The sequence below is a fragment of the Vespa velutina genome, chromosome 1 (assembly GCF_912470025.1).
Source record: "Vespa velutina chromosome 1, iVesVel2.1, whole genome shotgun sequence".
NCBI lineage: Eukaryota > Metazoa > Arthropoda > Insecta > Hymenoptera > Vespidae > Vespa > Vespa velutina.
In genome coordinates, this window is record NC_062188.1 from 7,777,612 (window position 1) to 7,800,111 (window position 22,500).

Here is a 22,500-nt window from a genome sequence, read left to right on the forward strand (position 1 = left end):
TAGTCCGATGTAACGATCATTCGCAAATATATATTATATTAAATGGCCATTTTTACATGTATTTCGAAGTAATATGGTTTTTCTCGAAGTAACGTTAAACAAGACGTAAATCTATAAAAGTATGTAATAATGAGAGATACGATTTGCTCTACGAAAATGATTATTAGATCATAAATACTTGAGATATAGATAAATGTATATGTTGACAAAAATAAAAGCTATATAAATCAATTAATATAAATTTGCTATGGAAAATAAATACAAAACAAAGAAGTTTTTAAACAAATCAATAAAATTCGTAAAAAAAAAAAAAAAAAAAAAAAAGAAAAAAGAAAAAAGAAAAAAGAGAAAGAAAAAGAAAAACGAAAAAACATTCTAAACAATAATTGTGACGTAATTCGTTCAAGAATGTCCGTTAATATTAGAGATATACATACCTACATAACAATGTAACGCTTTGATTGTCGTATTTAGCATTTCTACGGTGAATGAGTCTCAACGAGACAAAAGGTTTTTGTTTGAAAAGCTCATTCGTCTAAATTGGATAAAGCTAGCGTGAAAGGGAACGGTGGTAGGATTCGTGAACGTCGAGCGTTATCCTTTTGATGTCCTCTCAAAGCAGCAGGTTGAAACTCGTTGAAGCTATTTCCCTGCCCACTATCAGCGAAAGTATGCAGGGCTGTAGAAAGCGGTGACCTTAATTGTCGATCTGTACACCGCCTAACGAGAATCTCACGAACTATCGTTTGATGAGATGATCAATTCAAACGATCGAAATATACAATTTATTTTTTAATAAAGAACAATCTGATTGGTGGATATATATATTTTTTTAATATATATTTTATTTTATTAATATTATTTATTCGTTTTCTTCTTTCACATATGAATTAATGTAATAACATCTGTAATATATTTAAAAATCATTATATAATTATAAATATATCTATTAAATAAAATAAAATAAAATAAAAGAATTTCAAATATATTAAACTCGAGAGACTTTCGTTCTCTATTCTCATACGCCATCCCTGTATCGCAGGAATCTAAACTTCCTGTCCGACGAGGGAATTACGCGGGGTTTATTAAGCTCATTAACAAGCACTGCGAGGGTGGACACATCCGCTACGTCGTTTTGCTAAGAGAGAAAGTATCGCCTTGTCCGAAAAGGGTAAAGGGAGAAAAGAAGATAATTTTATCTATATAAACTAAGTACATTTTTGAGTTCCCTCTTTCTCTCTCTCTCTCTCTCTCTCTCTCTCTCTCTTTCTCTCTCTCTCTCTATACTTATACCCGCGTGTAAAAGGTTATAACACGATCAAAGAAAAAGATAAAGGATTGAAAAGTGTTCATAAAAAACATTATTAGTGTCAACAATGAAAAAATTTTTTTCTAACATTTTATTCCGCATGCCAATGAGAATTACTATAATATAGAATTAATCCTTTTCATTCTTAATTTCTTTTTTTTTTTTTTTTTTTCTACTATTTTCTTTCCAATAACCTAACCTTCCTAACCTTTTAAACGTTTCACTTGCACAATGTATTTCATTTGACATTTCTTTGACAGGAATCAATCGAACGAAGTTATTTTATTTCATAAAAAAAAGGATAGGAAAATTGTATCTTTTTGTTATTATAGAAATAATCGTTATTACGATCACGATTTATTGCAAAACGCATTTGATGTTACTAGTCATTATGACAATGATTATTAGCTGATATCGATGGACATATTGATCTGCGTTAAAAACAACAGCGATATTTTTGAACTTTTAAACAAACAATTATGTGAGTATATGAGCATATCAAAGATTTTTTTTTTTTTTATTGAAAAAAGGATGTAGAAAAGAATATAAGTACATTGTTTATCTAAGTAAAAAAAAAAAAAATTATATATATATATTATCTTATAGGTTTTTATAGGTATAATACATATTTCAATTGACAAATTTATAAATTTTAATTTAAATATATGAAATGTGAATCGACCTAGAAGTACCTGTAAACGAAATTTATTGTAAATGAGTCATACTCGACAAAGCTCAAAGGGTTAAAGTACAATATCTCTTTGTAAAAAATTATGATGATTATATACAAGTACGTCACCCTCATTGATCGCTATGATTTTTAAATATGTCGTAGAAATCATCAAACATTTCGAACAACATTTTCCTACACGCATCTATAATAAAACCGTTCAGCTTTAGTTTTCAAGATATTAATATGAATTTTTCAAAATATTTTTAACATTTTTGATATACTTTGAATACGCTTAGTCAACGACACAACTAAAATTTATCTAAATCTAATATCACAATCAAATCAGTTTCGATCTAATTAATTTTTAAATCGTATTCGAGTTTGATTTCAATTGATTTCGATTGAGTCAGATTTACGTCTGGCTGACAATTAATTCCAACGATAAACCTTAACGAAAAATCAAATAGGAAATCATTTTTCAATGATGATACGTATAGTTCTTAAATTTTTGATCATTTTAAGATAGCGTTTATTTCTCATTTCTTCGTGTTAAAAGAAAAAAAATGAAACGTGAAAAATATAAATACATAGTATCTTTTATAATTATTTTTGTTCGTTAGAAAAATTTGGAATTTTCTAATTTTTATATTTGACACTTATCAAGGGCTCTTCTTCAAATTATTCCTACAACGAAGTAGTCATCCCTTCATGTCTGTGATAGTTTTTATAAAAATAAGAGATAAGTAAAAAAAAAAAAAAAAGAAAGAAAAAAAGAAAAAACAGGAAGGAAAAAAGAAAAATTTTGAATAGATCCAAGAATACTTTCGAATAAAATAATGAAATATATATCCAATCTAAAATTCATATGGCGTGATCTAACGACACACGGGTCCGATCGTCTCGCCATATACACATATTACTTTTTAACCTCTTGTATTCTTTTTTCACGAAGGTAGTCCCCTCTCCCTCGACGCGGATTATTAACTGCACGCTTCGCAGGTGGATTAACGGAAACGGAATTGCGAGGAATAATACGAATACGCTGTGAATTCCTTTCTTTATTTCGGTTAGAAACGAAATGAGCTACGTTTTCTTGATTCCAATGGGAAATTCAACGGGACGACACGCAAAGAGTCTAAGTAATTCCCTTTCCATATTCTACTAACGCTTCTTCTTCTTCTTCTTCTTCTTTTTTTTTTTTCTTTTTTTTTTCCTCTTCCTTATTTCGTTGTTGACTTAAAAAGAGGTTAAACGTTTAAACGAGTAAAACGATATTATTACGTATAATATTTGATCTTTAAATGTTTTACATTCAATAATGTGATCTTATTATATCGTCGATGTACATATTTACTTGTATAAATATTTACATACTTATTTTAAATTTATATATATGAAATAATGAGGGAAGAAAAAAGAGTATATAAACAGATAATAAAGATAAACCTCCTATAAAACGATTAATTCGTATAGCGTATTATATCGAAACTGTGTTCATGATAAATTGTAAAGTAATATAAATTAAAGATATATGTGTTCTTTCTTATATGAAATACGTGTTATAAGAAACTTCAAAGTAAATGAAAAAGTTGGGATTATATTTCATGTGAATTGTTTAAATGGAGAACATTTTTTGCGATAGAAGAATTTTTTTACGATTTAAAGATACTTACGTATATAGATTGACATTAAAATTCAAATAAAATTTATCAAAAATTTAAGAATTTCGATGATATTATGTAAAATAAAAAGTTTATCGTAAAATTTCAAATAATTAAAAAATCCTATGTATAATACGATTGTGAAGTTTAATTATGATATGGCATTTATCTACTTATATAGAAATCCACATAACATTAATCATCGCATCAATCATTCCATTTTGTTTTGTACAATTATATATATATTAGACGATTATTTTTATAGATACTATATTATACAATATTAAAACCGTGTTTTCGGAAGATTATCATGTTATAGGAAGGTGTTATACAAATTTTTTAATTATGTTAGAATAAAATCATATATTCATGGAGTACCGTGTTATAGAAGGATATGGATATACAAACAGATTTTCTCTGCTGTGTTATATCATAATCATATTCTTAGAGTATTACATTATAAAAGTATATTTTGCAATTTTTGTATCGGGTTATATTTAAACCGTATTTTCAGAGTACCGTATTATAAGAAGAAAGAGTATTATAAAGGAATGTCTCAGAAGTTTTTTTTATTGCATTACATAAGAATTGTGTTTTTAAGAAATTTATTTATCGGAAAAAGTTTGACAATTTTTTAATCGTATTATATTAAAATCGTATTCTCAGAATATCACGTTATAGGAGGATATTTTCACAATTTTTTTTTTATCGTGTTAGATTATTCTGAAATTGTATTCTCGGTGAAAATACATTCCTATACGTTATTTACCAATTTCTTTATATCATTCCAATTTTTTCCATCGTTTCAATTTTTTGAAATTTTTCCAATTTTTTATATCGTTCTATAACGAAACTGTTTTCTCCGATAGTAACGTGTTATAGGAGGGTTATTTCTGTATTCCTCTTCGAAGGGTTTCGAGGATTTTAGTTAAAGCTGAGACATAGAAGAAGAAGAACAGAAGAGGGTTGTCCAATGGTATCCCTAGTCCTGATTTAGGAAGGGATTTTAATTACCGAGGGGTCAGTAAGTGTGGCTGTCCACTTGGTGCAAGTATTCCAACCCTTATTTATAGTTCATTAGCTTGGACTTTACCCGACGGCAGATTAACTTATGGCCATATATGTAAGTACGTCATTACACGGCTATTGTCTACCTAATATAGGAATATTCACGAGTCTTTAATTTTTATAGCTTTATCAGTAACATGAAACACGACGAACTAAATAATGATAACGATATAACTAAGAAGTATCTATTTGTCAAGTGACAATCTTTATCGAAAGAAAAAGTTTAGGAAGATGATTGTAAACTTTCGTTTAAATTTCATATTCATAACCAAAAATATATTCGTATCGGAAGAGTTTACAAAAGTTAGTACTTATGAGATCTTAATTTTATATTTACATATTTGATATATTTTAGATATATCTCTTTTATAAGTATTCTATATATAATACATAAGTATATATATATAGGTATATATATACTTAGATATATAATATAAAGTAGAATGTAATTACCTGTTATAATCGTAATTAATTAATTCTTATTTATATTTAATACGATAATTATTATTAATAATGTAATAATTATAATGAATATTGCATTATTATTACTTCTTTTTATTATACGATATTATTTACGATAAGAATGAATTTTTAAATAAATAATTAATATTATTAATAATTGTATTCTTTCAGAGACGCATTTCAAGATATACTTATAGAATTTTCTAAGAAGTTTCTAGAATACTTTTCAAATGAAACTAACCATATTGGATAAAAAAGATGACTTAAGAATAAAACCGGCTGGGTCGAAAATAATTTTCTATTTCGGTAGTGTCTGGTAAGTTCCTATATTTATAAAATGGAGAGTATATACAATAGGATGCTTTTGCTTCAATACATATAAATATAGTATAAATATTATCCCGAAAGGTATATTTATTGTCTATATAAAAATGTTGTATTGTGTCATTTCATATCTTTTAAAGAGGATAAAAATTTGACAAAATTTAAGTAAAATTTCTTATTATAAATCTAATGAAATATTTATAATTAAAATATAATACAATGAAAATTTTTTGATTTAGCATGATATAATATTATGAAATATTTGTATATTAATATGAAAATATATATAGAGAATCTTAATTCATAAAAAAATGTTGATATGAAAAGATAAAATAGACAAAATTTTTAAAGAACTCTCTACTTGTTACATACAATTTTAATATTATATTATAATATATTTGTGTGATATATATATATATATATATATATATATATATATGTTTGTGTGACATAATACAATATTATGAAACGTCTGTTGATATGAAGAGATAACATAGAAAAAATTTATTATAAAGTTTACATTTACAATATTGAAAACAAATTATTATAACAAGATGTTAAAAAAAGTAATATCATTAATTAATTTGGCAAAGTTAATTTTGTTAACGTATGTTAATTTAATCTTTTCATTTCTGAAATCATTTTTATCTATAAGAATTCTCAATCGTCAACAATACAACGATAAAACAGAGTTTAGAGTCGAAGAAGCATTTCTCTCTCTCTCTTTCTCTGCCTCTCTCTCTCTCTCTCTCTCTTTCTTTCTTTCTTTCTCTCTTTTATTTTAAATAAGCCAATAATATTCTAAGAAAAATTCGGAGATATGATAACTATGTCTTCCATGCTTCTTCCGATATTTTTATTGTCTTCAGTAAGTCAAAAAGAGTCTAAAACAAAACGATACCGTAAGAGTACAATAGTAAGTGTTAAGACAAAAAGAAAAAAAAATTCTTCTACACTATTGTACGACAATATTGTTATCTCGTTCAGTTAGAACCAGTCGTAGAATATAATCTTGTTAATATCCTGAGTAATACCCGCGTGCCTTCTCCTTAATGTAACAAGCGCCGCCCAGAAAACCTCATTAGTGATAATCTCGTTCTGTGATCTTAATAACGATAGAACGACGCCATCGTTCTTCGCATTTAAAACGATACACACGTGTTCCTAAATACTTATTTACTTAAGTAATATTTTTCTCTCTTCTATAATAGATAGATTTACGCATTAAAAAATTTTCGATCGTTTGAAATGCAAACTTGAAAAATTTGTATAGCTATAGATGATAAATAAATTATGAATTGTTTTACAAATTATATATCGTAAAATTAATAATTCGTAGTTGTATTGTGAAATTGAAATGATTAATCGTACTATATATCATGAATTATGATAAAAAAAATAAAAAGAAAGAAAAAAAATTAGAAAATCTTTATCGATTCTATAACCATCGGGAAGGAAATTTAAAGTCCGAACACAACCGGTATGAAATAACTCGTGTCGTTGATCCTAAAATCATTACAATGATACTAATAAAAATCATAAATTATATTGTAGGACAATGATCGTTAATTATTCTCAAATAATAATTAATACATAACATATTATTGATTCTAAGACTATCATAGAATATTAAAGTCAATACTTTTAATAAGCGTATTATTGATCCTAAAGCCATAATCAAGAATTATAGTAAATCTTACAGTTTCTATACGAAGTACAGTTTCTATACTATTACGAGGTCTATGGTCATTGATTCTTTTATTATAAATAAAATGGCCTATAAAACGAATATTGTTTGTCTATATGAACAAGACAATAGACTATAAATTTGGTTAGTTAGTAGTACTTGTCGAACTATATAAATGATTTCTTCGTGACAAGTATGGTCAAAATTCGGATAATCCTAGGAAAGCAAAGTTGGCCGCAAATAGGACCTCGTATACTTGCGAGGGGTTAATTACATTCTTGCAAGTCCGCACGAACGAGTGAAACCGCATCTGCTTCCTCGATTGCACTTTAGCAAACCACAGTGCAATAAACGGTAGCGCTGCGGGACCCCAACTCAGAGACCTTTAAAGCGCCCAGAAACGTTTTCGCACATATGCAGAAACTCTTTGAACGTTCTTTACCGTGGGATCACAGAATTTCTTTTTCCTTAAATTTTACGAAAATAAAAGATAAGTTAAAGGACATCGAACGCTCTTAACCTTGATCTCTTTGTAAGATAATTCTAGTTAATATTATTTAGATATTATTTCATTTTCATTTTTAACGAATTTGTTATACCAATAACTAGATTTATACAAAATTTGAATGTATCCTGTTATGTGATCTTTTAATTAAATATATATTATGTGATCTTTTATTCGTCCGTTTATTTGTTTTTATTTTTTTTTGCATTTTACAGATTGATTATTTATATAATTAATTAAAGAAAACAAAAAAATGTTGTCTTGAATTTTATTGTACAATTTTCTTTTTCTTTTTATATTAATTTGTTCATATTTTTCTCTCCATAAATATATTATTTTTATCAAATTATTAAGATAAATATTAAGAGGATACGATTTTTTTTTTTAATGAAATGAATTCTCGTGAAAAAATTTGTCTAAATTATTATTCATTTTGCAGGATAAACTTTGTAAAAGATCGAGAAATCTATTCTGACGAAAGAAAATTGAAAGATCGTAGAGAGTAGCGATAATCAAGAAAAGTCGAAAGGAATTATCCAGCCGTTCGAAAGGGGTAGAGAGAGAGAGAGAGAGAGAGAGAGAGAGAGAGAGAGAGAGAGAGAGGGAGAGAGGCGCGAAGGAACGAAATCTCGCGGGGGTGGGGCGAACGAGGCACGATGCGGGAGAGCCCCACCCCCACCTGCTTTCCCAATGGGAAGCTCCGCCTCCAGGAGGCCGCGTGACGTCACGCGGACACTTGTTACGCCTTGCCGTTCGAACGTCGCTCTGCTCTGCTTGGATACTGTATGTATTATAAATCGCGTATAACACTTAAACGTCCATATTTAGCCTATTTCGAAAAATTATTTGTTCTGTCTCTTTTTTTATTTTTATTTATTTATTTATTTATTTATTTATTTTCCTATTTTTATTTTTATTCTATTATTTTTTCCCTCGTTTTTTTTTTTTTTTTTTTTTTTTTTTTTTTTTTTTTTTTTTATTTAAAGCTTTACCTATCACATTTAATTATTCAAAATATATCGATTTATTCGTCGGATTAGAAGGAAGAAAAAAATATATAACATGAAAAATTCGTATCGTTTTATAACGAGAAAGACTAATTAGTTTTTCTCGTTACTCCGACGACTTCTTCGAAATTTTAATGTTCTCCTTCGAAACCACACGAATAGCGATAAAACTTGGCCACCGCAAGAATCTTGTCTCAAGGGAAAGAGTACGATAACACATAGTTCTTGGACGATACCGTTCTTTTTTTCTTTCTTTCTTTCTTTCTTTCTTTCTTTCCTTTTTCTTTTCTTTTCTTTTCTTTTCATTTCTATTCGTTCCTTTTATTAGTTTAAAACAAAATCTTGAAACGTATACATGTGATCATATATACGTTTATCATAGACGTTAGGATTTAATTAGGATAAAATTACGAATTAATAGTAATATTTTATGTAATTTATCGAAGACTCGATATATCAATAATATGAGGATTCGATCGGATCCCGGAAAAACTTGTAAGTAAACGTTTAAGAAAAGTATTGTTGCATGAATGACGCACCGGGAAATACCATGATATCTTTACGAGGATTCCCATTTGCATTTGCATTTGCATTTAAAATTTACATTCGAGTGTTCTGCATTATCGTCCGTTCGATATAACTTATTTTTAATATCGTATCATCATATCTGATAAATTTCTAAATTTATCTTAGAATTCCATTTAAGAAACTGAACAAAGAGATATCATCGAAGTTTCCGATTGCAAGCATTTAAATCTTGATAAATGTGACCAAGTGAGAGATAAAGAGAAAGAAGGAAAATTTATTGTTTAAAAAGAGGATCGGCTAAGAAGTCATTGTCGTCATTGTCGTCGTCGTCGTCGTCGTCGTCGTCGTCGTCGTCGTCGTCGTCGTCGTCGTCGTCGTCATCATCGTCGTCGTCAATGGTGGTGGTGGTGGTGGTGGTATTTGCGATCGTAGTGGGGAGATTGGTGAAGGAGCGAGAGCGTGTCCCGTGGTGAGCGCGAGTAGGGTGGGAGGTGGAGGTGGCGGAGGAGAGCTGCGGAGGTTATGCCGACCCGGGCCGCTTCCGCGGAACACGCGGCCCGCTGAGCCGCGGCATTACGTCGCGCACCGCCGACCGCGACTGACGTTCGCGCCAACTTCGCTCAAGTTGCGATCCGCTACTCATCTATGTCCTATCTCTTTATCAGAGTCATCATTTTTATCATTTATCATTATTGATCTGAGATGTGACGAAAAGGAAGAAACGAAAAAAAGAAAGGGGAAAACAAAACAAAAAATTAAAAAAAAAAGAAAAGACAGGAGATCAGTGATAAAATTAATGATAATACATAAGGAAACAATAAGTCAGTTAAATCATTGTAATTTATGGATTTAGGAAAACTTTCGAGTGTTCGGAGTGATATTGTGAAGGACTCCCCAGTGAGCCACGTGCTTTGTGATTCCTGCGCATTTATTCTTTTTTTTCTTTTATTTGTTTTCTTTCTTTCTTTCTTTCTTTCTTTTTTCCTTTCTTCTTTTTTTTTCCATTAGTGACTAACGATAACAGAAAGATCCAAGATACTTTAGTTATTGTTCGAGCTTTGATCAATAAGTGATTTAATCGCTTTATGAGAGAAAGAAGAAAGTCGAGGTGAGATGGAACAAGGAGAGGTTTCTATTCGATTTTAAAAGATGAACCAGTGAATATAAAGGATGCGCTCGATCGAAGAAGACGAATGCGCGAGCGGAGGACAACGTGGAGGTACCTGTTGGTAGCAAAGTGGTGGTCGCTCGTCGACGGGTCGACTAGCTCGGCTCCGTCGGTAAGGTCCGCTTCAAGTAAAGGTCACGACGTCTCGCGCGGAGGGTACGTGTTTGGTGGGTGACGAGGAGCGGCTACTGGCCGATGGGATGCATCTACCGGTGGGTTCCGTGGGCTGCGGGGAGAATTACGGCACCGTCGGATCTCAGGAAGGCGCCGGCCCGTGCGGTCCCTCCCTGGCACCCCTCCAAGGGGTCAACACCAGGTACCACCAGGGTGAGGACGGCGAAAACGGCGGTGGTGCCGGCGAAATGAGTGAGGGTGCCGCCGTCGGCGAACTCTGGTGGACCGAGAGACTCGTCGGTGAGGCACAGGCTGAACATCCCGGCGAACTCGTTAGAACAGGTTCGTTAGCACGATTCATTTTCCTTCTTTGATATATTACGTGTATTTGTTTGGTTAAAAACACTGTGAAAATCGAAGAATATAACTTAATCGATTAATTGAATTTTTCGATAATCACTTTATTAGAGCCGATCTTTTATGAAGGAATCATTTCCATAAATGCATATTATTGCTTGTCTTTCGTAGAAACATTTTTCTTTTTTTTTTTTTTTCTTTTTTATACCATTCATATCTCTCTATGTTTTCAGGTTCGCCGTACTTCCTCTGCAGTCAATTGCCAACTCATTGGAGATCCAACAAGACCCTACCAGTGGCTTTTAAAGTTGTAGCCCTCGGCGAGGTCGGCGATGGAACCCTCGTTACTGTTCGCGCTGGTAACGATGAAAACTGTTGCGCAGAACTACGTAATTCGACTGCACTTATGAAGAATCAAGTCGCAAAATTCAACGATCTTAGGTTCGTCGGTAGAAGTGGAAGAGGTGAGCACGATTATATCGATGATTGTTACAAAGATAGAAAAAAAAAAAAATACAAACAAACAAAGAAGAAAAAGGAAAAGACAAAAAGAAAACCGAACAAAAAAGTATATGTAAACAAAAAAAAAAAAAAAAAAAGAAAAAAAAGGAAAAAAAAGGTTGACACGATCTTTAGATATTATTTTTAAAGATATAAATGACGCTGGACTTTTTCATTTCTATTTTCACCGGTAGAAAAGATTTGCAAATATCCGCGCGAAAGTAAAACGCGTCCGGGGGAAGGGAAAGTACGAGCTGGCCTGCAGTGATTTCGAACTGCCTAAAATCACGGTTATTGTGATCATTATCATTAACCACCCTCGGGTCTCCCGCCAGCCGCTCGGCAGCCCTGTGTTCGCGAGTTCCCGCTCCCGCCGCCCCCAGAGTCATTACTCGATGTCCGCCACGAGCCCCGGCCGAACGCACGAAACAACTGGCCGTTAATCAGAAATCATCGTCTGTCTGCTAGGGAGAGAGAGAGCAAAAGAGACAGAGAGACATCGACTCCCCAAAATCAACCAGATCTTTTGATCGACAGTTTCGAGTCATTTATTTCCCCAAAGCAGAAAGCGGACAGGGGAAATCGGAAATGCAACGAGATCACCGTGTCTCTCTCTTTCGCGATCATCAAAACGGTTAATAACGAAACCAAAACGATAAAAGGTACGATGTCAAGAGCAGTCATCCATCGAATTTATAACGAATATCGAAAACGTCCGACTTCGTTGCATCGACACGTTTTTTCGTTCAGTTTGTTTGTTTGTTCGTTCTTTTCCCCCCGAACCCTTTCCCCCCGCTCTCTTTTCTTTCTTTTACTTTTTCTTTTTTTTTCTATATCTTTTCCTACTTCTTTTTTGCCTCTTTGTTTGTTCCTTTCTCTTTCTTTCTTTCTTTTTTGTTTTTAGTTACATCGAAATTCGAATGTTCTATCGTCGTGTTTTAAGTAGCGACAATTATTTAGAGGACAGTCGGATAGATTTGTCAGGAGGTACAAATGCATTTTGCACCCTGCGCGCGTACCTACCATCGAGGGTCCGGTGTTTATGAATTAACGAGCTGTACTGCTCGTACGAGCCGTTCGTTGATGGCACCATCTATGTTTCATTTGATTTCATCATGAAACGTAGGGTCGACGATTTTCAACTATGTACTTTCTGCCTTTCTCTCTATCTATCTATCTTTATCTTCCTTTCGTTCTTTTTTTCTTTCTCTCTCTCTCTCTCTCTCTCTCTCTCTCTCTCTCTCTCTCTCTCTCTCTCTCTCTCTCTCTCTCTCTCCAACATCGGGAACGAAATCAATTAGCGTGAAAGACACTTCTCTCGCCAAAATTCTTCAACCCCTTTGTATCAATTTTTTCTCCCAGTTTCTCTCTCTCTCCCCCCGCCTCCCTCCTCACCTTCCCTCTTTCCATATCCCAGCCACCCTCCCAGATAATCCGTAATACTCAATTTCGACGATTGACCAAACTGCCCACGGTGTATTCGTATCAGCCGCGACCAAATGGAACCTCCTATCATGGAGGTTTTGTTTCCGCGACTTATTAATTTGATTGAACCGCGTCGCGTATCGCTTCCATCGACGATAACGGATTCAAGAAATTTCTACGAGTACGTACTATTATATATATATACATATATATATATATATATATATATATATATATATATGCGAATAGAAACATAATTGATACTCTCGTCTCTCACTTCTTTCCTTTTCTTTTATTTTCGGATTCGTAGAGAAAAAATTTACCGGATATACTTAAGTGCCTGCATATATAGGATGATATCAGGTTTTAAACTTTGTCAATATATTCTATTGATTTGAATAAGAATGTTGAATGTTGCATAAACATAAGTTCTTTAAATCTTTATTGAAAAATTACGACAAAAATAAGAATTACGTAGAGAACAATAATGGATAGCAATCTGACATGAAGTTACTATGATACATTGTAGAAATAGATCAATAATATTTACTATTTAAGGTTGGTAAAGATTTTGAAGATAATTTCTGTTACTACAATTAGTATGCCGTAAGATTTCCTATGATACTAATTTTTAAGGTGCCAGAATTCTCTAAGTAATTCTTATTTTTATCATAACCTTTTAATAAAGCTTAAAACATCCTATGTTTATATAACATTTCTTTTTTATTTTAACCAATAAAATATACTGACAAAGTTTGGCCGTTAAAATCTGGGACATCCTGTTTGTGTGTGTGTGTGTGTATACGTATTGTTGGACTAACTCTAGTAAATTTCTATCGAATTCGAATCGAATTCGTTAAATCAAAAAAAAGAGAAAAAAATGGAAAGAGAGATAGAGAAAGAGAGAGAGAAAGAGAGAGAGAGAGAGAGAGAGAGAGAGAAAGAGAGAAAGAGAGAGAGTTAAGTACCTACTAAAGTTACAATTAGGCAGGTCTAAACGTGCCACGCTTCTACCTAGGGAACATCATCGAGGGTTTTGGAAAAGATAGAGAAATGAGACGAAGAGAGCCGATAGTAGCCGGATCAAAGAGGTCTGCGGAGACTAAAGCGGTCGTTCCATCATCGGGCGCGGACCTACCGGCCCGTGCCTATAATTAGTAATATACCGCAGTCTATATCGACACGGCTGAAATTACCAGCGATAGTAATTATTTGACAATTGCAGAGACATCCTGTTTCGAGACTCTCTCTCTCTCTCTCTCTACCTCTCTCTTTCTCCTTCTCCGTTCATTCCGCTACCCTTCATAGTCTCTCTCTGCCTCCCTTTCTCTCTCTCTCTCTCTCTCTCTGGACCACTACTTCGTCCTTCTCCTCCTCCTCGCCCAGAAGACCTCCTCCTCCTCCTCCTCCTCTTCCTCCTCCTCCTCCTCTTCCTCCTCTTTCTCCTCCTTCTCTTGATGCTCATGTCCCCTCTGCCTCGTCGCCACGAGTATTAACGGACGGTTTCGAGTGGTTTCGGGTGGTTGTGTGGGCGGTTTGGGATGGCGCTCATCCTCGTTTCTCGCTATGTTACCAACACGCATATACAGAGAGACATTGTAATACACATACGTGGAAAAGACACATAGATATACATACTGTACGATACACTTGGATAGAAGCGTGCTGCGCTAGGAATAGAGAATCATCGCGTACGGGATAGAGAGAAGCGTGGTGCTACTCGCGTTATATAGGTGGCACATACGCGTGGCCCGGTTTTGTCCTACCGTCCGGTCTGCCCGTCCAGTCCGTCCATTCGTCCGTCCGTCCGTCCATCCGTCTGTCCGACCATCCGTCCGTCCGTTCGTTCGTTCGTCCATCCGTTCGTCCGTCCGTCCGTACGTCCATCCGTTCGTTCGTTCGTTCGTTCGTCGCTCGCGAATGCACAGCCCGGCTCCTGTCTCTGCAGATGACCGTTCCCATCATCGAGTATTAACCGCAGCTTCGGGCACGAAGAGAGGGGGTTGGCAGTCGGCTGTGCGGCATTATTAGCCCCAAATGCGATGGACTCTAGCCGTTCTGATCGGAGGTAGGGTGAAAGGGGACGAGAGGGGGATGGGGGTGGTGTGGCAGAGCTCGAAAAGCGACGATCACTTCGACTTGACTACGATTTTCTTCTTTTTCCCTTCGGCCAATCTTAGGGATTGTTCCTTGTAACATTTTTTCTGACAATTGTTATGCCGAATGAATTCAATTTTAAATCCTGATTTGCCATAAATCGTAGTGCATAAGTCCTTCGGTTTATTAGGTCCTTCGGCAGAATCTTTCATGATGCACTATCACCGCACGAAAATAATTGTAGAATTTTGATCGAATTTGAACATTTTATGACTCTAGTAGACCCATCGAATCGTCTCGATTGCAGGTACACTTGGTTAGATAGATTCGTCAGAACGATTCACATTTTGTATCGTAGCGGAGCAATGACGAGAACAAGAATACAATGATGGATGAAAGAGAGAGACAGAAACAGTGAGAGAGAGAGAGAGAGAGAGAGAGAGAGAGAGAGAGAGAGAGAGCGACAGCAGATCGGTGAGCGATTGCAGAATAAAAGATAGAGCGGGAGAAGGTGAGAGGGGAAAAGGGGTATATAACTAGGATATAACGCTATGGTGTGTTCTCTCTCTCTGCAGTCAGTTGCAGTTCCCGTGGGTGGTGGTGGCGGGGTTAGGAGGGTGTTTGATGCCGGTTATCATGTTGACAGACACAGCGAGGTGGACCTAGGTGCACCAAGGGGAGACAATTACAAATCGTTGACGTTTACGCCAACACAAACGAATACATGTCCGCGACGCGTTAGATCGTCTCTTCGTGATCACCCAACGATAGGACGTCTCGTTTTTTTCCTCCAATCATTTTTCCACTTTTCACGAACTAAAAACAATGATCGAAAGTTATAATACAATACCTGTTCGTGCGTGATCGGCAAAATGATTATTATTGAAATCTACCGAAGCGATCTTGTCTTTCGAGTGCGAGACAAAGTAACGTAAATTCGAAGAAACGTGCCCGTGGATTCTATCGGTAGAATGAGACAAGAAGGGACTTCTCTCTCGTTCTATACGGACGAGAAGGTAGGAGCGGCGAATTACCAAATGCATATTAGCGCGCGATGGGCCGTTTAAGAGCGCGTAGTCAATCTCTCCGACAGACATTTATGGAGAGGGAATTAATATACCGGACCTTCAACCTCGAGACCTTCGCTAGTGATATATGTACACGCTTGCTCCACCCCCTTCTAAACGTTCGTTTCTCTTCTTTCAGTTTCTTCTTATTTTCTTAATTTTTTATTATTACTTTTTTTATTGTTTCTTTTTTATAATTTTTCTTTTCTTTTTTTTCTTTTTCTTTAATTCTTTAAAATTCTTTTCCATTCCTTTTTCTCTTCTTCTACTTCTTCGTTTTCTTCATTTTCTTACTTTCTTACTTTTACTTTTTAACGTCACTTAAAATGAACGATAGTACGAACTAAACGATTTCGTAACTAAACCATTTCTTTTTTTTTCTTTTTTTTTTTTTTTTCTATCATTTTTGTCACAGGAAAGAGCTTTAGCATCACGATAACCGTTTCGACGAGTCCACCTCAGGTAGCAACCTATACCAGAGCGATCAAGGTGACCGTCGATGGACCGAGAGAGCCACGTTCGAAAACGAGTAAGTAGAAAAGTTTACATAGTTCGCGCGATAACGTGCCGTTACGCGCCACGATCAGATCCATCTAATGGGATGACCGGCTGCTACTAGTCCAGCATCCCCAGAAAATGTACCGATAATTCACGGAAAGTCCCTATACGCGGTAATAGCGGCGTCATTACCGAACAGATGGTGCACGATGATGCAGTGACCGAGCTACGTTACTCTTCTGCGTATGCGTGTTTTGGTTTTGCTATTCAACGTACGTCGCCCGGGTACGACAGGATCGACGTTTTTCCGTACGACGAATTTTCTCATGGAAAAAAAAGTCGAATGTTTACAGCGATTAGGGACGAAGAGTTTTTTTTCAAAACGAGCTAGTTTCTTTCGTATGTATTTCTTTCTCTCTCTCTCTCTCTCTCTCTCTCTCTCTCCCTCTCTCTCTCTATACCTATACGATGTATCCATGTATCTGTGCATATAAAAAAAGAAAGGGGGATCGTTATTTCGATATCAGATTAATAGCCGCTGCGGAATCGACCGCGGAGTACGGGCAGGTTTTTGCGGACGATTCGCATTTGTTGGATAAAGTATTGATGGGCGTAGGGCAATGCGTGCTCGCTGGACTCGCGAGTAATTTTTTTGTTTTTGCTCTTTTTTTTCATTTTTTTTTCTTTTTTTTTTTTTTTTTTTTCAAAATGCTCCGTTTGATTGATTCCGCTTATTCGCCAATTTTTCAGTTATCGCTCGGTATTATTTCAAAAGGGATTAGACTAGTACTGCATGTACTACATATGCACCGTGCATAATAATAGATTCGTACTTTAAGATTATCGTTGCTTCACAAAGGATAGAGAATTACTAATAAAAAAAAATTCGACTTACTTTTTTTTGTTTTTTTTTTTTTTTTTTTTCTTTTTTTTTTCAAAACGATCAATGATCCCACTCGATTCTGGTTCATATCGTATCGGTCATTTACCCACAATGAATGGAGTTGTATGTACATTGATTAAAAGTGTCGACGTAGGATGCCTCGTAACGAGCCACGTTTACATATCGATGTCCGCTCTTGTCAGAAATTAATATAAAATTAATTAACTTCGATTAAATAATTAAATCCATATCCAAACCGTGAGCGAAAACAATGAACATTTCCATTCCGTGTTTCAAAATAGCGAACTGACGTGCGACAGGTTATACGGATATTCGTGCGACGCAACGCAGGACGAACGAGCGAGCGCGTGCAATGATGTATTTGTCAGAATTCCTCGCTCGGCATTTAACAGTTTACGCTTCATTAGTGACCGCACGGTAAATATATTTTTAAGCTTTACGCAACTTTATAAAAGGGCGTCCGTGGATTTGTATATAAAATTTTCTATAAAAAAAAAAAAAAAAAAAAAAAAAAAAAAGAGGAAAAAAGGAAGAGAGAAACAAAAAGTCGTAAAATAAATCTCTCGTCTTATATTAACGCAACGAAATATCAAAGAGTTAAACGAATGGACGAAATGTTGCTTAACAAAATTCAGGATATTATTTTCGAAAATGAAATTACCATATCGTTATCATCCCTTTTGAAAGTGAGTCAATAAAAAAATAAATAAATAACTAAAAAATGAAAAAATAAGGGCACGTAGCCGACCTACTGACACCTTCGAGGAATCATTTGAAAAACAAGAAGAAAAGAAGAAAGACAAAAGAAAAATACAGGAAGAAGAAGAAGAAGAAGAGATTGTAGAGGAATAAGAAAAAGAAGAAGAACAAGAATAAGAAACAAAACAGAAGAATAAGAAAAAGAAGAAAAAGAAGTAGAAGAAAAAGAAAAAGCGTGTCGCGTGGAGAGGCGAAACTAAGCGCGAGCAGCCCTCAGAAAGTTTGGCCACGCACGACGACATATTGCATATATGGGGTTGTCAAGGATAGCGTGTTGTTTGGACAGCACGCACCGTATGGACGATCTATGAGAAAGAAACGTGTATATACATATACATACATACATACATATTTATATTTATATATATATATATATATATTTATATATTTAAAAATATAGATGTATTAGTACAGTATACGTAGAAGCTCGTAGAGGCATCGACGGACCGTCGGGCGAAACACGAGGAGTGAGCCGAGTTTCATTGTCCTCTCTCTTTCCCTCTCATTCACTCTCACTCTGAACGCGGCAACGAGACAATGCTTTGGACGCCCCGCAGACACCTGCCGTTCCTCATTATTACACGGATAATCGCGAGCTTTTTGTTAAGCGAAAATCGTCCTCTCCCTCTCCCTACATCCATAACCTCTTTCCTCCCTCTTTCCACCGTTATCTCTTTCACCCCTCCTCAACCTATAGCACGCCGTCCTCGTTTCACTTCACCGGTAGGCCACCGACGGTAATCGAGCAATTTCTGTAATTCGTCGCTCGGCATCACGTGGAAATGCGAATCGGAGGGGTTGTAATCGTGCGAAATGAGGTCGATCGTGGAGGGATGAAACTACCGAGTCGGTAGAATTATTATCAACATTCCGTACTCTTGCTTTTTAGAAATATTTAACGAGATTTACCAATGTTCATGGTACTTAATTACTTCGGCATTTTCTTCTAACGAACCGAGAGAACAATGACAGAACAAAAATCGAATCAAATCGAGGATTTTTTCAATGTTTAATTAATACATCGATGAATTATGTATATTTCTATATAACGAGAGAGAGAGAGAGAGAGAGAAAGAGAGAGAAAGAGAGAGAGAGAGAGAGAAAGAGAGAGAGATAGGTGATCGTAAAACAACAAATGAATTTCCCGTCGGGAGCATCGTGGCGAATCAGCGAGGCGAACTTGTCAAGCGAACTTTTATCGTCCGGCCAAGCTCGCGTCCTCTTTGATCTAGTTCCAGTTCGGATCAAACGTGCGCGTTCGCGAGAGAGATTCGATCGAACAGCGTAAAGCAGAATAGAGTTCAAATTGATATTTCGAGAAAGAGAAGAGAGGGAGTGAAAGAGAGAAAGAGAAGGAGAGAGAGAGAGAGTAGAAAGAGAGAGAGAGAGAGAGAGAGAGGAGGTCGCTCTCGCGAAACAAAGTGGCCGCCAGCCGTCACCCGTGGTCCAAAATCATCGAAATGTTCCCGACCGAAACAATATCGATGGACAGATGCTGTCAGTCAAAGGTCGAAATTGAATTTGCTTCGTTGGTAATTGCTCCGCGTTTGGAATATCGTCGATTAGCATGGGCATATCCCAGGGTCTCTGGGTCCCGCGAAATCATTACTGGCTTTGATAGAAAAGGAATACCCCCGTGATATCTAATTGTCGATGAATTTTCAACGATATCGATCGCTCTATCCCTCCCGACGGTCGGTCGCCGACGTCAAATACACAAAACAAAATAATACAAACAAATACATATCTACAATTTATTTTCCAACTTTCATATATATATATATGTATATATACTATCAAAAGAAAAAGAAACAAATATAGATATATTGTACATATACATACATACATACATATGTATATATATATATATATATATATATATATATATATACATCTCGTCTGCTGTATATCACGATTCGCTAAATCGTTATATTTCTTGAGAATCCGAGAATCTAAAGAAATTCTTGATAAAATAATTTAAATCAAATCTATATTATATAAACGTTAATTATTTATTCCTCTATAATGATAGAATTATCAATACATCTCGTATAGTAACTTTTAACGGGAAGAAAAAGAAATTCGAATCAAGATCCTCGCAATATTCGTCCCAGTCGCAGACCCCTAATGTCAAGAAGGACGTAAGACGCGGAGGAGTGAAGGGGGACCCGTTTATTAGAGAGGAGGAAAAAACCCCGCTATTTCCGTCAACCGGGACTCGCCACACTTTGATTAGATAAGTCCACTACTCGTGCTTTTAGAGATTGGAATTATGCTCTCTTGCTTTCTTTCTCTCTCTCTCTCTCTCTCTCTCTCTCTCTCTCTTTCTCTCTCTCTTTCTCTCTCTTTCGCTCTCTCTCTCTCTCTCTCTTTCGCGCGCTCTCTCTCTCTCTCTCTCTCTCTCTCTCTCTCTCTCTCTTTCGCGCGCTCTCTCTCTCTCTCTCTTTTTCTCTCTCTGGTCTCTTAAAAACGAAGAGAACGATTCGTTAGTTCCCATTATCCTCCTCTAGCTCGTAGATACGATACGAACGATAAGTGATAACCGCCTCTGCGACGGGGCGTCGAAGAAAACGCACGGATAAAGTAAAAAGCCTTATCACGCAACGTATCCATTGGCGTGTTCCGATAAGAATTCATGTAACGAGTCCAACCTCCAGGACGTACGAAGTCAACGTTAAAATTTCCAACGGGTTCGTTAAATAGTATAAGTTAATTCGTACGATGATCGATCATTGTAGAAGAATTAATAAGCGTGTTATGTAAGCAAATAATTTTATTATTATTATTATTATTATTATTATTATCATTCATGAATTAATTCGCGAAGATTGAGGCAAGGACACACGATTTATTCGAATAATCTCGTAGTCTTCGATTGATGAACCATCGAGTGTTTAGCCATCTGTGTCTTTGCAACGATTTCGTGTAGTTTGTGGTCAAACTTTATTTATCGTTCATCCTTTCTTTCTTTTCGAAGAGATGTTTCTCTTTCTATCTCTATCTCCCTCTCATTCTCTTCCTTTCTTTCTTTTTTCCTTACCTGACCGAATACAATTTGTCCGATCTTCTTCCTTTTCTTTTTTCATTTTTTCTCTTCTTTTCTTTTCTTTTCTCCAAGCTGTAATCTTTTTATTTTACAAACAACATGAGAACGTGTATCACGTGATCGAGAAAACAGAAAGATTGATAGATATTTCGGAATAGATAGATAGCTAGATAGAGACATACCATAACAGGCAAGTTCTCTATCAAGTTACGGTGATACGAATCCGCTATCCGTCTTTGAGGGTAATCGTTCGATACCGCGCATGCATTGTGGGCTTCGACGATAAACTCGCTTCACTACAATAGCGGATTAACCTATCGGCGATCTACCGCGTAGATGCCGCGATACTTGGATCCGGATTCTGTCGGTTCACGAATGGACGGAATGCGCGGAATGCTATTGAAGTCAATCGAGATACGGACCACTCGAGTTTCTTAATTATCCCACTCTGCGAGCTTAATTACACAAACATCTTCCTCTCTCTCTCTCTCTCTCTCTCTCTCTTTCTCTCTCTCTCTCTCTCTCTCTCTCTCTCTCTCTCTCTCTCTCTCTCTCTTCTGTTGATACAACCACCCATGGTACTTCATTTCGATAATCAGTGATAGATTAATTCGAGCAAAAATACAACGTTTTAAAGCGAATAAGTGTTTTTAATCAACAACGTCGGAATTATTATATGCGATGATTGATAATTAAATCGTACGATTGTTCCAATTAATATTTCTATAAGAAAATATATCGTATGATAAATCGATCAATTTGATCCTCGTTATTTCAGGACAACAGCATCAACAATTTCGAGCTCTTGGTTTGGGTCAGAGACCATTCTTGGATGCTCCGAGCTCGTTCACCTCCCACCTACGAGAACTGGAGTCGTACAGGAGGAATAAGCATCACCATCATCACAGCAGTCACTTACACGGACAACAGACTGGCAGCAACGTCACCGCGAATTCGGTTAGCGGTGCCTGTTCCAACCCCAACAACACCGACCCAACCGCATCGCCCGCTTCCAGTACACACCTCGGAGCTACCGGAGGAGGTTCCTCTAGTTCTGCTCATCAGGATTGTTACAAGCATAGTCCTCAACACGGTGGTAAGTTCTATTTCTTCCTATCGATCAACTAACGATTACCCTTTGCTCTCGTACCTTATCTGTCCTTCACGACGCGTGCGTCGAGGAAGAACACGTATCATCAAGATATCTTGCCTAATAGCTATAATCATTCTCCCTTCGTACAACTTGCGAATCGTTGACCGCGAAACTTCCATTATGTTCATCAACTAGACTTTTCTTATTCCCCTCTTCCCACCCTGTCCCCTTTCAAAATCAATTTCTC

The 22,500-nt window shown here is 35.7% G+C and overlaps 1 protein-coding gene across 3 annotated transcripts in view; it reads left to right on the forward strand.

Moving 5' to 3' along the window:
* Window positions 1-9,723: 9,723 nt before the first annotated feature.
* Window positions 9,724-22,500, forward strand: part of LOC124949051 (protein lozenge) — a 33,326-nt gene continuing 20,549 nt past the window's right edge. For 2 of the 3 annotated variants that reach the window (XR_007100952.1, XM_047493570.1), the window contains exons 1-4: window positions 9,727-10,848; window positions 11,097-11,327; window positions 16,369-16,482; window positions 21,939-22,256. Coding sequence is in view for 2 of the 3 variants with exons in the window: in XM_047493570.1 (XP_047349526.1) it covers window positions 10,593-10,848; window positions 11,097-11,327; window positions 16,369-16,482; window positions 21,939-22,256 (919 nt within the window). In the remaining variant the exon portion in view is untranslated. Of the gene's footprint in view, window positions 10,849-11,096; window positions 11,328-16,368; window positions 16,483-21,938; window positions 22,257-22,500 lie in introns of all 3 variants that reach the window. The other variant, XM_047493578.1, reaches the window with a different exon arrangement.